Raw genomic sequence first — 17,609 nt, 5'->3', positions numbered from 1 at the left:
AGCTTTCAAAAAAGTCATGTCAGCTTTCACTGTGGTCCAGGTTGCCCTTTCCACTGGTCGCCCCTCTGTGACTCGAATATAGGACGTGGTGTTGGCTCCATTACCAATTGTTATGTTCCTAACCAATACACCAAAAGCCCCAGGACTGATGAAACACATTAAGTTAGGCTATAAAACCCTTGGGATCGTAACATTTGATCTCATTCATAATCCTATCTGTTATTCAAATTTCCCTCTCATTCATTATCCTAACTGTTATTCAAATATCTTCACAACCCTAGTCTACTGAACTAAATCCTTAAGGCTCGAAACGACTCTCTCCCACAATCCATGCATAGAAAATCAGACAAAGAGGACTCACTATGGCTCTATTATTCATATGACAAAAAAATTTATATATAAGCTTATTTTCTAAAGCCCTCCCTGAATTTCTACCCTTCTATTTTGTGTTTCCGTGAAAAGGAAAAAATAAAATAAAATCTGTTGAGTTAAACCGTCACCTTGGTATCTTTAGCAACCACTGAATGGAACTCTTGTGATAATTGGATAAACCACATTAAGGGCTGAGCCAAGGGAGCTTGCCTTCCTTCTCTATCAATTTAGTGTGTATATAGAAAACCTGTGTGTTCAATTCAGTCAGGTAAAAATAGATACATTATATACCTCCAAAAAAAGGAAAAAGAAGAAAAAAGAAAAGAAAAGATACAATTAATATGCTTTCTAAATTAGAGTTAGATAGATACAAGCACATGAGAAGCTTGCAAAACGCTTCTTCTATAGAACTTATCAAATGCGTCAGATTGGTGTTTCCAGTGATTTGGTGGTTTAATAGATACATTGATGTGAACCAGAAGTTCCATTTATTCCGCAGGTTAACACAAACTCGTCTTTTTATATGTTCTAATTGGAAGTGATGACTGATGACAGCTTTGAGAAAAGGAAATGTGTTCATTGCATCATATTAAATTCTTGCATTGTGAAAACTACATGAATGGTCCAAATTATTTATCACAAAATTGAGTGTAAATTATGTCTGGATTCTATTTGATTTCATGTTTCAAGATTATTTCTTTATTGGCTAGGGCATGAAAATGGTGTTCCATTTGGGCGCAGGGGCAAAAGAACTCCTGCAGAGCATCTCTGAGAAGCAAGGGAGGCGAATGAATTCACCTGAATCTGCTAAAGACATACCCAAGTTTATTGAATTTTTTAAGGCATGGACATCATCCTTGATAATTGAGAGAAGTTTTGTTTTGCAGTAGTATAGATTCCTAACAACTTTAATATCTTTCATTTAGCAAAAGAATGTCATGAATCAAATCTACAAAAAAATAGAGAAACAATGGAAAGTTATCATTAAAAATACTTAAGGTTTTGGCTGATTTGCAATTTTTTGGAAATTGTTGCTGGTGTTCCATTCTCTTAGCATTTTGGGAGTCACATCTTTGGCTTGAATTATAACAAAAATATTTCACAAATATTGCATTCAACTGAAGTTTGATCTTGTTCCACTGGATCCAACTTTTGGCTCTGGTGATTAGCATTGGTAATTTCTTTTAGAAACAATTAGACACTATTTCAACAAACCTAAAACTCTGAAAATCACACATGCACATCATGAACAGGGATTGCTTGCTCAGAGTCTTCAGATGCAAATGACACTTGTATGTCTCCAGCCCTCCGACTATCTCAAGCACTTGCCTGCTATATCTGACTGTCCTAACACAATATAAAAAGATATTAGCAATCAGGAGATGCAATTTCCTCAATATTCTAATTTCTTACTGATGTTGAACCAAGTTGAATTCTGGCAATCTGGCAGGGGACAGGTACATGGGTTGAGGTACTCTACCTGTCCATAGAACCCATTTGTGCTTGGGTAGGATCCGTTTTCTTCCTCTTAGAAACTCAAGTTTTACACAAATGATACATCCCATCACAAAGAACCTGGTATGGAGTTCATGGAAATACTGCACCGTATAGACATGTACCTGTTTCATAGTGATTTAAAGTGAATTTTCTTGCAGCATGTGTTTGGTTAAGCTGATATGTAGAAAGTACCCAACTTTAGTGTTTTCTCAGATGATATTTAGCGAACAACAATGAAAGCATGAGTTTAATGGTCATTTGATATATTAAAAAAATGGTGGATGCAAGAATCCACAGCCTACCATGTCTTTCAAGTTGCACATTGCTTTCTACCACATTGTTTCAAATGAAGTTTTACCATAGCATTCCTCTAATTTGGACCAGTATGGAATTGAATAGAAAAAGAAATTCAATATGAAATCATGAATAGTCATTGGCTCTATTGGTGCAGAATAGTCCATACTTTATTTTTATGTATGTATGGATAGGTATTCCTCTCAGCAAGAAGCCAAATTAACCCCTTCATTACCTTTTCTTAATAATGAGAAACAGTTTGAGAAAACTGAGTTGATCCCTAGAACTGCTGGCCCTAGAACCAGAAATAAATAGGCCTACTCAATTGAATTAAAACAACTCTAATTGGAATTCAAAATCAAATTGATTGATGTTTTGTTCGAAAAAGCTGATAGATTTGATTGTTGCATTGTAATAGAATAAATAAAAAATAATAATAATAAAAAGAATCCGAGAAGAAGATTTTTTTACTTTTTTTTGAAACATGTTCGTTCATTCCTACTGCTTATCATATTAATTTCTACTCTACCTTCCGGGAGGTCATTCTTTGGGGCACCCCATTTAAATCATTCCGGTGAATTCCATCCAATCTCCTTATTTGATGAACTCATTGGAAATCATGTAAAGACAATTCCTAAAGGGAAATATTGAATGAATAGATTGTAAATTATGAGATTTTTCTATTCCCTTTTCTTCCAGGGAAGATACTAATCGCAGTGAGAATGAAATTTCCATAATGATTGCAAAACCCTCTAATAGCATTTGGGAATAAAACTTCTTGTTGTGCCCAACGAATTGATTTTCATTAGATAAATAAATGCATTTCATTCTCCTCGTCATGACTATCAAAGATAATTTTAACGTGCAGAGTTTATATGCAGTCAGTCATCAGGCCATGTTCTCTTAATTGATTTTCTTTCACTTTTGCAGGATCAAATCAATGTGGCTGATGCTAAGTACCCTATTGAACATTTTGAGGTATTTTTCTGAGTTCATAGGCTTTGAAGTACTAGAAGGCTCCTCCTTTTTTTATTTTCCCTGAACCGTGCATGACCTAAATGGAAATATATTCTGGATGTTATGTTTAATACATCATCATACATTTGCAGCTCGGGTAGGGCGTGATTTATTTCTCACTAAACAGTATTCCTTTTATTCTTTCTACCTCTCTACAATCACTCAAGCCGTGAATTTGTAATACCTACTTCTAGTTGTAGGCATGTCAGTGGTCAGGTTCAGGTCAGTCTTGATGTACCTGTATCCAGATTCCAGACCCAACCACACAAATTAGTTTTGGGTCCTGTTGGATTCAGGAACTACTGATACAAGATGAGGTATCGGACTTGAAACCAGTGTTGTCATGGCAAATATGCGATCGCATATGTAGCATATGCGAAAATATGCGATCACATGTGCGATGTATGCGATCGCATACAGCATATGCGATCACATATTGGCCATGGCACATTGAGTTTTTTATTTTTATTTTTTTGCAAAAAAACAACATTTTGCCTATAAAAAGGCTTCCAAATCTCCTCCATTTGTAATATTCTCACTCCAAAACTCTCTTACTCTCTTTTTCTCTTACATTTCTTAATTACAAGTGGTTTTAATCTCTCTTTCTTGTATTTCCTACTTCTCTTAATTACAAGTGGTTTTAATCTCTCTTTCTTGTATTTCCTACTTCCAAGTGATCTTAATCTCTCTCTCTCTCTCTCTCTCTCTCTCTCTCTCTCACATTCCCCTCTCTTGGAAGTTGGAAGATCAAGATTCAAGCACTTTCAAGTTTCAAGGAAGATAGCTTGTTGATTTTCTATAATAATAAATAAATAGCTTGTTGATTTTGTTGTTACTTCTTGTTATCTATATTGTTAAATGTCGATGACTTGATGTTTAATTCACTGTTTAATTGATTTTATCTCTCTCAAATGTATTTTAAATATGTAAAATTAGTTATCTATTAACTTAGAAAAGTTCTCCTTAGTTTCTTTTATTTTTTTACTTTTTTTTTAATATTATATATATATATATATAGAGTCATGCTCACGTGCGCACCTACGCACGTGCGCACCTTTGCACACGTGTCATGGGTGTCTAATCTGAATGGTCCATGTGATGCGGAATCCCATGAAACCCCATGTGACAAATTTTCACCCTGATCTAAAATTCTGGTGGGCCATAGCAAAGAGAAATGCAAATCATGGGAGGAAACTGTTTTCATTCTTCATGGCCCATCAAAGTTTCAGATCAAAGTAAAACTTGGGCCCGGGGGGTTTCACGAGGTGCTGCTTCACATGAACGGTTCAGATTTCGGATCCACATCACGTATGATGGGTTCTCAAAAAAGTTCGCACTAGTTCCATGCGAACTGGTGCGCAGGTGAGCATTTCCCTATATATATATATATATAATTTTTCAAAAAAATAAAAATAAAATGCGGCTGCATATGCGATTCGACAACATTGCTTGAAACCATCAGGATTTTGGTACAACAGTCATCCCGTTGGTCCCTGTTGGGTCTAATTTTGAGCATGAATTAGGATTTGGGATGGGGCTCGGATCCAAAATCGGGTTGGAATCAGGTTTGGGTTCATACTAGAAACAGGCATTTTGTATGGTTCTTGAATAATAAATATAAGTGAAGGGCCAAAAAAAAAAAAAAATCATAGTGACCTGACCTGATTTCTAATCAGATCTGAATCTTTGGACCCAAAATCTGGATCCAGACCTGATTGGGAACTTTGGATATTCATGGGGATCTGGGTTACCCTACCTGCTTGAACATATTTGGTTTATTTGTTTTTTCATATTTTTTGCTTTTCTAACATTGAGAACGCTTGTAGGCAGATGTTATACCTATGAGCAACTATGAAGTGTCATGCTGAAGGCAGCTTAAATGGTTAAAGTTTTGCTTGGGCCCCGGTCAATGAATTTTCAGTAGCTGTGGTCAAAATTCAATTTGACCCTCTTACCTGGATTAGGTTTACGTGTTGGATTGAAGATATTTCCAGTTTTGGTAGATAAATTTTAAGTCCTTTTTAGGATATTTTAGTTAAATGATTTTCTGTAGAAATTGCCATCCCCTTCCATATTTGGATAATGGAGCTAGATTCTGGAAGGAATCCTGGCAACAGGGATCATACGTTAGCATGGAGTGCATGTTTCATGCCAATATCTTTCTGTTGAGAGAGGGTTTCATCAAAATTTGATCTGACAAATAGCTCAAGCGAACTAGTTCCTTTACTATGCATACCACGCATGCAAATCTCTTAGTGAAACACATCAATTCCTTCCATATACTGGCAAACTAGTTAGCATGTTCATTTATTCTCAATTTACTAAGTTGAATATAATCCAAAGTAGCATATACATATGCATACATGCGCGCGCGCATGCAGAACCATATCAACATCTTTTATGAGTTCTTTTGCATCTAGCATTCTTATGTAGAAATGAATTTTTACCTTATTTGCAGACATTTAATGAGTTTTTCATAAGAGAGTTGAAGCCTGATGCAAGACCAATTGCCCACAAAGAACATGACGATATTGCTATTTGTGCTTCCGATTGCCGTCTAATGGCATTTCAATCAATTGATGACAGTTTAAGATTTTGGATTAAGGTGAAATCTCTAACTTTCCACCTTACAGAGATTTAAGAGACGCAAGAAGCACAATTCTTTTGAGGTTTCTTTTTCTTTAGAAAATAAATTATTTGAAAGTATTTTCCTTATGTTATATTGCTGAAGACATTCTGAGACAAAAAGCTTCTAGTTTTCTCTCTTGCATGCACAAAGTCATTGGAAGTCATTTCCAGTTGAAGTGTTATGATGCAATGGTTAACATTTATTGGTCTTTCAATGTGTAACTTAACTGGTTATTCAACTAGAGGTAATATCTTGGGGAAGGGTTGAGACCCCTATAGTCAGCATGAAAGGATCATAATATTTGACGTTATCGGTTCTATCTGAGCTTACCAAAGAAGAAAATCTAGAGGCAAAAATATTATACGCAGACTATGCCAGATATGTAAAACAAAAGAAGTTTGATGACGGGGAAAAAAATTCGAAACAGTTAAATGCTATAGCTGTGTTGGTATGGGTACAGGCCATACGAATATACAGGGTCAAGGAGATGGTATGGAAAAACTGTAGAAGGTTGGTAAATTGTCTGAGTTCATGCTGGGTAAGATTTGCATGAGAGGATTTCCATGAAGTGAACCAACTTGAGTGGCAGAGACGGTAGAATCCTCTTAAGTTGCTATTGTCATTTTATGTAAATTTTTGTGATTGGGTATTGTATTACTTGGCATTGTAATTTTGGTCTGCAGTATCAGCATCTTATCATCAATATAAGATAGGTAAACCAAGGGTTTGTCCCACTCATTTCCCCTTGGTTCTTATCGTATCCCCATGCACACACATACCCACGTCACATTTGATCAATGAAATCAATTCTCTTGAATCATTATTACTATTAATTTGTTACGACCTAGCTACTACGAACTTCAACTTACTGTTAATCCTTTCCTTTGGAACCTACGTGGTGTACTTATTGTAGCATTTTGTGTGATGCAGGACATGGAAATTAAATATGATATGCAAGATTTCAGACTTTAGATCGTACTAATTTAGAAACGTTCACAATAATTCCACATCCTACATAAAGTCAAGCATTCAACAAGGGGAATCTACGAGGGTCCAAGCCTACACATGTTAGGGCTAAATCAATTAAAAATTATAGACCAAACAATGCTCAAAGGATAGTAGATTCATTCACAGATGCAAATGATTATTTCTCAATCCAAGGGATTCTCACGTTTCAATTCGGAAAAACTCAGGGTTTCAAAAGTGGAATAGAACTTGGGGATTTGAGATAATCTAGTGTTAGGGTTATGGAAACAAGGTGAAAGATGAGTGAAATAGAGACGAGGAAACCTGTGATCAGCCCGCACGTGTGGACAACAAACCGGCCTGACGCACCTGCGTGTATGGCAGCCTGCATGTGTGGGGCCCACGAATTTGGAATCGGCCGGTTAGGCCCTGGTCCGCCAGGGATGGGCCACCTGCCCTCCAAATTTCAGGCCAAATGGATAATTAGTTTGAACACGGTGCTCCGCCGAAGTTTTAGCCCTCCTGCAGGGCCAGATTATGGAAATCTGCTGTAAGAGAAAGATTAGCTGCAAACGTGGGTGGATTTGATGAGAGGATGACTGTAGGAGATGAGGAATATGGAGGGCAGGAGATGGGGGCGATTTGGGATGGGTGTGGCTTCACACCACGATAATTAGCTCTTCGAAGAAGGGAGGGTTTCGCACCCAATTAGGTTTCCACAACTCAGAGAATTAAAGAAGCATGAAAATGCAGAATTTTATTAATCATCTTCAATAGAAAAAAAAAAAAAAATCCTACAAGGGGTTGCCTATTTATAAGAAAAATCTATACCCCAAGAGCTGCGCCATGTGTGCATACTATTACTTAAAGACGAAATAATAAAAAATAACAACTAATCAATGCAATCTAAACCGTTCATGATATTATTAATAACGGTAATAGGCAAAACTCAAAGTCTTAGGTCACCTAGGGTAGTGGGTCACGATTATGAGATCCAATGATGGGATCCACATGATGATCGAGTCCACCCCAAGGAACCAAAACACAATCCTCTAACTAGGAGACCCTCCATGGATGTCGTCATCGATCCATATCGAAGGTGGGGCCCTCCTCGCGTACGTGCTTAAGGGGGGCGGGCGTGTGCGCCAGATGTCCCCATCAACTCTCCCCAGCTACGAAGATTTCGCCACTGGCGAAACAAAACTCCTAAACCGCTCTAAGATGTCAGGATCAAGTCTTTGAAGCTCCTTCTCAGTGAGCCACGTACTGTCTGAAGCTGGGCATGACTTTCACTTGACCAAGAACTTTTGAAATCCGCCGTGTGATGTCGATATTATCTGATGGTTTAGAATATCCTTTATCTCCTCTCTAAGTGTGAGAAGGGTAGGTATGGGAGGTAGAGGCTGGAAAGATGGGTCGGGAGGGGGCTATGGATCAAGGGAAAGGTCTGATGAATCAGGATGGTTAGGTGACATGCTGAACAATATATTAGTGGTCCCCTGAAATGCAACTAGATCCTCCACATTGAATGTGAAAATAATTCCCATGGAAGGTGGAAGATCCACCACATACGCATTGAGACCATTTCGTTTTATAATTTTAAATGGTTTAGCGCTACGTGCGTGTAATTTACGAATGGATCCCTGAGGGTACCGCTTTGGCCTGCTACGGACCATCACAGAGTCCCCTACATTAAATTCCTTGAATCGTTTATGTTGGTCAGCAAAAATTTTGTAATGTTCATTACTAGTATTGATCTTTCGCCTGATTTCTTGATGCAATGAATGAATGCGATGTGCAAAGGACTTTGCAGACTCTGATGGCCTATGGGACAGGACTATAGGGACAAGATCAATAGGCTTCCTTGGTTTATAACTAGTAACAACTTCAAAAGGACTTAAACCTGTGGATCTATTGACAGAACTATTAAATGCAAAATCGGCGATAGGTAGCAAAATTCTGGTGTGCTCCCCCACTAAACACCTGAGCAAAATTCCCAGACTCCTATTAACCACCTCAGACATGTTTGGTAGAGTCGCTCTAGGGACTAAATCAATGGCGTGATGTATATCCCTCATAAGGGGAAGCTCATTCGGTAGATCATCGGGAAAAACATCATGAAACTCATCCACTACCGGAATGGCCTCAGTGGGTAACTTTGCACTAGCCTCTGGTGTACTTTCCATAGCCACAAGGGCGTACACCATCGAGTCCGACTCAGTCTCTCGCTCAAAGTCTTTGGTATTTAGTATATGGAGAGGCTTAGAATTGGACTTCGATTCCTCAACCAACCTCAAGTGATAAGAGAAAGGGAGGTATTTTTGCTTAAGAGTTTCTTTCATTTCTCCCCAATGGATATTGGTGGTTCCATCAACCTCTCTTTCTTTCACTCCACATTAGCCCAAAACTTCTTTGCTTGGCCCACAAGCTTCATCTTGGCAAATTAGACTCGACGAGCATCCAACATGTCGTACTACTCAAAATAGTGGTTCATATGCGCCAACCAATTTAAAAAAGCTTTAGGGCCCAAGTGGCCATTAAACGTAGGGGTCTTTACTTTAACTCCCTTGAGGAGTTGCGCATCTAGGTCATAATGATCATGATGCCCCTCGCGAGGTGGGTGCACGGGTGCTCGCCCATGTCTGTTTCTTCAGTCGCCCCCATTCCCTTGTCTATCCTCTTGACCACCTGCCTAAGATTGGGTATCTTCCCCAATGGCGGGGTTTGCCCAAACGGATGTCTCTACTTGGGTAACGCGCACATTAAGCTAATTCCAATGTTGGTCAATACGTTATTCCAAGCGCCTACCCAAAGACTCAAACTGTCGGGTTATGTTGTCCATTGACTCTTGTAATTGCTCCATGTTTAATGCAGGGTGCAACCCAAAACTGCGACCAGTACATCTACAACTACCCACTCAACTCAAAGGTCCTCCAATGCAACTATATGCATCTAAATGGGACTAAATGCTCCTATAGGACTATATGAGGGAAACTACGCAACGCTCCCAAAATTCCAGCAACATAATTGTCCAAACAGTTTGTTAACAGAAAATTCAGCAATGAAAATTGGGGAATTTTTAACGATAGAAAATTCAGCAGTCTATGTTGTGAATGGTGGGTCCTAAACAACCCTATATGATGAAATTTAATGCAAAATAAACGCGAGTAGACTAAACCTTAAACATGCAATGCAATCCCCTATGAAAAACCTAAGCTCTGATACCAAATTTGATGCAAGACATGGAAATTAAATATGACATGCATGATTTCAGGCTTTAGATCATACTAATTTAGAAACGTTCACAATAATTCCACATACCACATAAAGTCAAGCATTCAACAAGGGGAATCTATGAGGGTCCAAGCTTACACATGTTAGGGCTGAATTAATTAATGATTATAGAACAAACAATGCTCAAAGGATAGTAGATTCATCCACACATGCAAAGGATTGTTTTCCAATCCAAAGGATCCTCACGTTTCTATTCGAGAAAATCTAGGGTTTCAAAAGTGGAATAGAACTTGGGGATTTGAGATAATCTAGGGTTAGGGTTATGGAAACAAGGCGAAAGAGGAGTGAAATAGAGACGAGAGGGAACTTGTGATAAGCCCACACGTGTGGACAGTAAACTGGCCTGACGCAGGTGCTTGGACGGCCCACGAATTTGGAATCGGCCAACTAGGGCCTGGTCAGCCAGGGATGGGCCACCTTCCCTCTAAATTTCAGGCCAAACGGATAATTGGTTTGAACACGGTGCTCCGCCGAAGTTTCAGCCCTCCTGCAGGGCCAGATCTGGAAATCTGCTGTAGGAGAAAGATTAGTTGCAAACGTGGGTGGATTTGATGATAGGATGATTGTAAGAGATGAGGAATATGGAGGGTAGGAAATGGGGGCGATTTGGGATAACTGTGGCTTCGCACCACGATAGTTAGCCATTTGAAGAAGGGAGGGTTTCATACCCAATTAGGTTTCCACAACTCAGATAATTAGAGAAGCAGGAAAACGCATAATTATATTAATCATCTTCAATGAAAAAAAAAAAAAACCCTACAAGGGGTTGCCTATCTATAAGAAAAACCTATACCCCTAAAGCCGTGCCATGTGCGCATACTATTACTTAAAGACGAAGTAATAAAAAATAACAACTAATCAATGCAATCTAAACCGTTCATGATGTTCCTAATAACGGTAATAAGCAAAACTCAAAATTCTAGGTCACCTAGGGTAGTGGGCCACAATCATGAGATCTAATGATGGGATCCACATGATGATCGGGTCCACCCCAAGGAACCAAAACACAGTCCTCTAACTAGGAGGCCCTCCATGGATGTCGTCATCGATCTAGATTGAAGGAGGGGCCCTCCTCCTTGCGTACGTGCATAAAGGAGGCGTGCGTGTGCGCGAGATGTCCCTATCATTGTGTGTGGATCTCTGTATCATTTTTGAGGCCCTATATTCCCTAATAATGCCCTTAAACCACATTGTCAAAAAATCTTTGCATCTTTACTAACCACTACAAGTGGCATGCATCTACTTCATATGGGGTGATAGTGAATGAGAATCAAGCTTTCCTATCATCAAACTTTGGCCACTATATGGTTTTCTTATCACTGTTAGGAACAATATTTGTTATTCCCAGGGTCGGAAATTTTCAGTTGAAGGTCTATTGGGAAAAGATATATGCTCCAGTGCTTTTAGCCATGGATCCTTGGTGATATTTCGGTTGGCACCCCAGGTATTACCATTATAAAAACGTCAAATGGCCATGGTTTTTAGTGAGATTGAATTGTACCCCACTGAGTTTTATTCACCAGTAGTTCCTACTATTTCTACTACAAATGGATGCAGGATTACCATCGTTTCCATGTTCCAGTCTCTGGAACCATTGAGCAGTTTGTTGATATTCCCGGATCCTTGTACACGGTACATCCAACTGGATCTCTTTTGACATAGTTGAATGGCTTCCTTGTACGGTCTTTTTTGTCTTTTCAATTTATTTTTTTTGTAGTTATGTGATCCATGCTTTCTAATGTCTTATCTTGCTAGGTGAATCCTATAGCTGTAAATAGCAAGTATTGTAACGTCTTCACCGAGAATAAGAGAGTTGTTTCTCTTCTTTCAACTGAAGATTTTGGAAAGGTCCGTTGAATCTGCCATATGATATTGCTGCAACTCTTTCAAGTTCCAATGTTTTCGTGGCATGTAGTAGTGAATCCCATCTCAGTGACTGTACTAGTCATGATGACTCAGACAATTTCAAGTTTCAACTATTTTCTATGATTTGATGAGACGTTTGGGTGCTACAGGATTCAACATCATGGTTCTGGACAGAAAGTAGGCTACCATAGTGAGCTTGGCATGCATCTCATTTGTTATAGTTTATCATATCATTCGAACTTTACCTGTTATGTGATGCCTCTGGACTATGATATGCAGATTCTTCCAGTCCCTCAAGGTACCCATGTCAGATGCGAAACAACATGGGTATGGGGACAGGATCTGTGTTCGACATGATATTCTAAAAGCTCATGTAAAATGATATAAAAAGAAAAGAAGAAAATTTGTTTAAAATGTCTTAATAATAAAATATGTTAGAAATATATGTAATACTTCTAATTTCAAATGTTCCAGTGAAAATCCTTTCTGCTATCTGGTTTGTTGATGTTTCCATTGCAGGTTGCGTTTATTGCAATTGGAGCAACGATGGTGGGGAGCATCACCTTTACTAGAAAGCAAGGGGAACGTGTCCAGAAAGGAGATGAGGTTCTTTTTTCATAAGTCTGGTCTCTATTTAGGTTTGTTTTTGTCATGGATTTAGCACTTCTTCAATAACACTGTTCTTTCACTCATTTGACAGTTTGGATATTTCTCGTTTGGAGGCAGTACTGTAATTTGCGTCTTTGAAAAGGTATGTATGAATCGTAGTCTAAAAAAATCATGAAATTACCCTTCATTTTTAGTTGATTGGTTTTTTCTTTTTTCTTTTTTTCCCGTTCTTTCCATTTTCCGTGCAAGTACTAGAGCACCCTTAGGGACACAGACTGGTAGACATTACAAGCCTGTTTGATGTAGGACATGAAATTCAGATATGATGTGCAAGATTTCAGGCTTAAGATCACATAGTCATAAACAATTACACAAATTTCACATCCCACACAGAAGTCCAAATATTCAATTAAGGGGAATCTATGTGGGTCTAGACCTACACACGTTAAGGCTGGATCAATAAAAATTATGAACCAAACAATACTCAAAGGGAAATAGAAATCATCCACACATGCATGACAATCAATCCGTAATCCAAGGAATTCACTAAATTCAATTCAAGGAACCCTAGGGTGAGAAAAGAGATAGAAATTGAGGATTTAGGGCAATCTAGGGTTAGGGTTTATAAAATTAGGGATGAAAAGAGGAAAACAAGAGAAAAATCTGTCCCAGAAATAGTCCCCACGTGCAGACGGTGCCTCGAGGCTGACGCACGTGCACAGGTGGGCTGGCCGCACGTGCGATGAAGGCCCGCCTTCCCAAATCGGCTTCTTCGCCCTGGTCGGCCAGGCTTGGGCTGCAAAACCTCCAAATCTCACGTCGATCCGAGCTACGGTCTGGGCGTGGTACTCTGTTGAAGTTTCAGCCCTCCTGCAGGGCTAGATTCTGAAAACTGGTTGTAGAGGGATAAACAGCTGCAAAACAAACGGATTTGGCGATAATATGGTTGTGGGAAGGATGAAATAAGATGGAGGGGCAGATGGGGATAAACGTGGCTTTGCATCACGGTACTTAGCCCTTCGAAAAGGGAGGGCTTTGTACCCACTTTAATCTTAGCCCTTTGAAAAGGCAGGGTTTCGCACCCACTTTAATTTTTCCACAACTCAGAAACTTAGAGAGCAGAAAAATCACGCAGAAATTTTTATTTAACTTCAATGAATTAAAAGAACTACAAGGGGTGCCTATTTATAGGAAAACCCTATACCCCAAAACTCACACCATGTGCGCAACCTATTACTTGGCGATGTAGTAAACTAAAATAAAAATCAATCAAAGAAATCTAAAACGTTCATGATGTTCTAAATAACATAAATAATCAAAACTTAAAATATGAAATCAATTCGACTAGTGAGCCACGATCATGAGATCCCATGATGAATTTTTCTTGGCTATTGGGCCCACTCTTTTGAACCAAAACTTCGTCTTCTAACTAGGAGGCCCTCCCTGGACGTCGTCATCGATCCAAATCGACGGTGGGACCCTCCTTCTGGTGTACGTGCGTAGGGGGCCCGGTGTGCGTGCGCGTGCGCGGGATGTCCCCATCAATTCTCCCCGGCTACGAAGATTTCGCCACTGGAGAAATAAAACTCTTGAATCGCTCCGAAATGTAAGGATCAAGTCTCTGAAGCTCCTCCTCAGCGAGGCACATATTGGCTGAATCTGGACGTGAATTCAACTTGACCAAGAACTTCTGAAATCCGTCGTCCAATGTTGAAACTAACTGATGGTCCAGGATATCCTCTACTTCTTCTCTGAGTGTGTGAATGTTAGGTATGGTAGGTAGGGGTTGGGAAGAAAGGTCGGGAAAAGTAGGTATGAGAGGTACAGGCTAGGAAAATGGGTCGGGACGGCTAGGTATGGGAGGTAGAGGCTAGGAAAATGGGTTGGGATGGGTAGGAATGGGACGTAGAGGCTGAGAAAATGGGTCGGGAGGGGGCCATGGATCAAGGAAAAGGTATGGGGAATCAGGATGGTTAGGCGAAAGGCTGGACAATGCGTCAATGACCCCTTAAAATGCAACTAGATCCTCCACATTGAATGTGGAACTAATTTCCATGGAGGGTGAAAGATTTGCCACATACGCATTGAGACCGTTTCGTTTTATAATTTTGAATGATCCAACACTATACACGTGTGATTTTCGAACGGCTCCCTGAGGGTACAGCTCTGGCTTGATGCGGATCATGACAGTCTCTTACATTGAATTCCTTGAAACATTTATGTTGGTTTGCAGAAAGTAAGTAATGTTCATTACTAGTCATGATCTTCTGCCTGATTTCTTGATGCGATGAATGAATGTGATGCACAAAAGACTCTGCAGGCTCTGACGGCCTATGAGACAGTGACATAGGGACAAGATCAATAGGTTTCCCAGGTTTATAACCAGTAACGACTTCATAAGGACTGAGACCTGTGGACCTATCGACAGAACTATTAAACGCAAACTCGGCTATAGGTATTACGGTATCCTAGAGGGAGACTCATCCAGTAGATCATTAGGAACGACATCACGAAACTCATCCATTACCGGAATGACCTCAGTGGGTAACTCTACACTAGCCTCTGGTGCACTCTCTCTAGCCACGAGGCTGCACATGTTGTACCCCTCAAAATAATGATCTTGATGTCTCTCATGGAGTGGGGGTACGGGTGCACGCTCATGACTGATTCCTTGGCCACTTCCATTCATTGGTCTATCCTCCTGGCCACCTGCCTAAGATTGACCATCTTCGCTAATGGTAGGGTTTGTCCTGAGGGAGGCCTCTATTTGGTCAAGGCGTTGATCTATGCTTCGTTCCAAGCACTTACACTAAGACTCGATTTGCTGGGATAGCTTGTTTAGTGACTCTAACAATTGTTCCATGTTTAGTGTAGGGTGCTAGCCAAAACCATGACCCGTACGTATGGGTGTACAACTTGCTAACTCCACCTAAGGACTTTCTACGACGACTATATGAGACTAAATGATCCTATGAGACTCTATATAAGGGGACTATCCAATGCTACTCCAGCAATATAATTAATAAAATAAGGGACTATGGACTCCTAAAAGCTACTTGTGATGGACTAGATGCATGATGGACTCAAACAAACTAACCCTAAACAAATAATGTATTCCCCTATAAGAACTCTAAGCTCTGATACCAAATTTGATGCAGGACATGAAATTCAGATATGATGTGCAAGATTTCAGGCTTAAGATCACATAGTCATAAACAATTACACAAATTCCACATCTCACACAAAAGTCCAAATATTCAATTAAGGGGAATCTATGTGGGTCCAGGCCTACACACGTTAGGGCTGGATCAATAAAAATTATGAACCAAATAATACTCAAAGGGAAATAGAAATCATCTACACATGCATGACAATCAATCCCTAATCCAAGGAATTCACCAAATTTAAATTAAGGAATCCTAGGGTGAGAAAAAAGATAGAAATTGGGGATTTAGGGCAAACTAAGGCTAGAGTTTAAGAAATAGGAATGAAAAGAGGAAAACTTGACCCAGAGAAAGCTCTTGCGTACAAATGCTGGCCCGGGGCTGACGCACGTGCGCAGGTGGGCTGGCCGCACGTGTGATGGAAGCCCGTCTCCCCAAAGTGACACATAGGCTTTGGTCGGCCAGGGGAGACCTGCAATCCCTCCAAGTTTGACGATGATCTGTCGTAAGGTTAAGGTGTAGTGCTCCGTCGAACTTTCAGCCCTCCTACAGGTCCAGATTCTGGAAACTGGCTGTAGGGGGATGAATAGCTGCAAAAGCTAGGAAATTCAAAACAATAATGATGATAGAAGATGAGATATATAGATGAGAGGGTAGGGACGGATAGGGATAGATGTGGCTTCGCACTACGGTTGTCAGCCCTTCGAAAAGGAAGGGCTTCGCATCCACTTTAATCTCAGCCATTCGAAAAGGGAGGACTTCGTACCCACTTTAATTTTTCTACAACTTAGAAACTCAAAGAGCAGAAAAACCACGCAGGAATTTTTATTCAATTTCAGTGAATCAAAAGAACTACAAGGGGTGCCTATTTATAGGAAAACCGTATACCCCAAAACTCGCACCATGTGCGCAACTTATTACTTGGCAATGAAGTAAACTAAAATAAAAACCAATCAAATAAATCTAAAGCGTTCATGATGTTCTAAATAACATAAATAAGTAAAACCTAAAATATGAAATCAATCCGACTAGTGGGCCACGATCATGAGATCCATGATGGGCTTTTCTTGGCTATCGGGTCCACTCTCTTGAACCAAAACTTTGTCTTCTAACTAGGAGGCCCTCCGTGGACGTTATCATCGATCTAGATCGATGGTGGGGCCCTCCTTCTAGCGTACATGCGTAGGGGGCCCGGCATGCGTGCACGTGTGCGCGGGATGTCCCCATGTTTATCGTAAAACATGGAAAATAGGAGTACTCAAATATGTCATGTTTCAACTGTTTTCACTTTTCTTTTTCAACTAGTTGATAATGCTTTTGCAGGTATTTGAGAGAGGAATTGTAGGATCCTAACCCAGGGCTTTGTACACTATGATCAAGTTCTCAATTCCAACAAGTGGGGCCATGGTTCAGTGATTCAGACCATTGGTCTATTGTGTGCCACCGTGTATGGACTTATTCCCTGATATCTCGTGGATGGGACAATCCTAAGTCCTAACCTTTCAATTTGTGGAATACAAACATGTGGTTGAAAGAGATACGACAATTGTACACATTTAATTGAAACAAAGCCCAAGAATGGCGGTTATGATCTTTCTAATCTGGGAGAATTTTGGGGCAGGGTCCATCCAGTGTAACACAAGACCGATGATCTGAATTACTGACCCATAGCTCCCACTTGTCAGAACTGAAAACTCGAGTATATTGACCCAAGCCTTGGGGGAAGCAATCCTACGATCCCTCATTTGGAGAAGCTTGTGATGCTATCTAGCAATTTGCAAAAATAGCTGGACACGTCATTTTCCCATGACCCAGAAGAGCACAGATCATCCTAGTTTGTTTTAAGAGGTGCTATGTGATGTTCTGCCAAACAAAATGGCTAAGCAACTGTAATGGTGGTA

The 17,609-nt window shown here is 39.9% G+C and overlaps 1 protein-coding gene across 6 annotated transcripts in view; it reads left to right on the top strand.

Annotated features, from left to right (window-relative positions):
- The window catches only part of LOC131242609 (phosphatidylserine decarboxylase proenzyme 2-like), a 34,902-nt gene that overhangs the window by 16,553 nt on the left and 740 nt on the right, over positions 1–17,609 (top strand). For 4 of the 6 annotated variants that reach the window (XM_058241358.1, XM_058241357.1, XM_058241362.1 and 1 more), the window contains 8 exons: positions 1,114–1,214; positions 3,094–3,141; positions 5,639–5,785; positions 11,418–11,513; positions 11,627–11,701; positions 11,825–11,917; positions 12,455–12,541; positions 12,636–12,686. In XM_058241358.1, the coding sequence (XP_058097341.1) occupies positions 1,114–1,214; positions 3,094–3,141; positions 5,639–5,785; positions 11,418–11,513; positions 11,627–11,701; positions 11,825–11,917; positions 12,455–12,541; positions 12,636–12,686 (698 nt within the window). The remainder of the gene's footprint in view (positions 1–1,113; positions 1,215–3,093; positions 3,142–5,638; positions 5,786–11,417; positions 11,514–11,626; positions 11,702–11,824; positions 11,918–12,454; positions 12,542–12,635; positions 12,687–17,609) is intronic. The other 2 variants (XM_058241359.1, XM_058241361.1) reach the window with 2 other exon arrangements.

The sequence above is a fragment of the Magnolia sinica genome, chromosome 4 (assembly GCF_029962835.1).
Source record: "Magnolia sinica isolate HGM2019 chromosome 4, MsV1, whole genome shotgun sequence".
NCBI lineage: Eukaryota > Viridiplantae > Streptophyta > Magnoliopsida > Magnoliales > Magnoliaceae > Magnolia > Magnolia sinica.
This window is presented reverse-complemented; position numbering and strand designations above follow the sequence as displayed.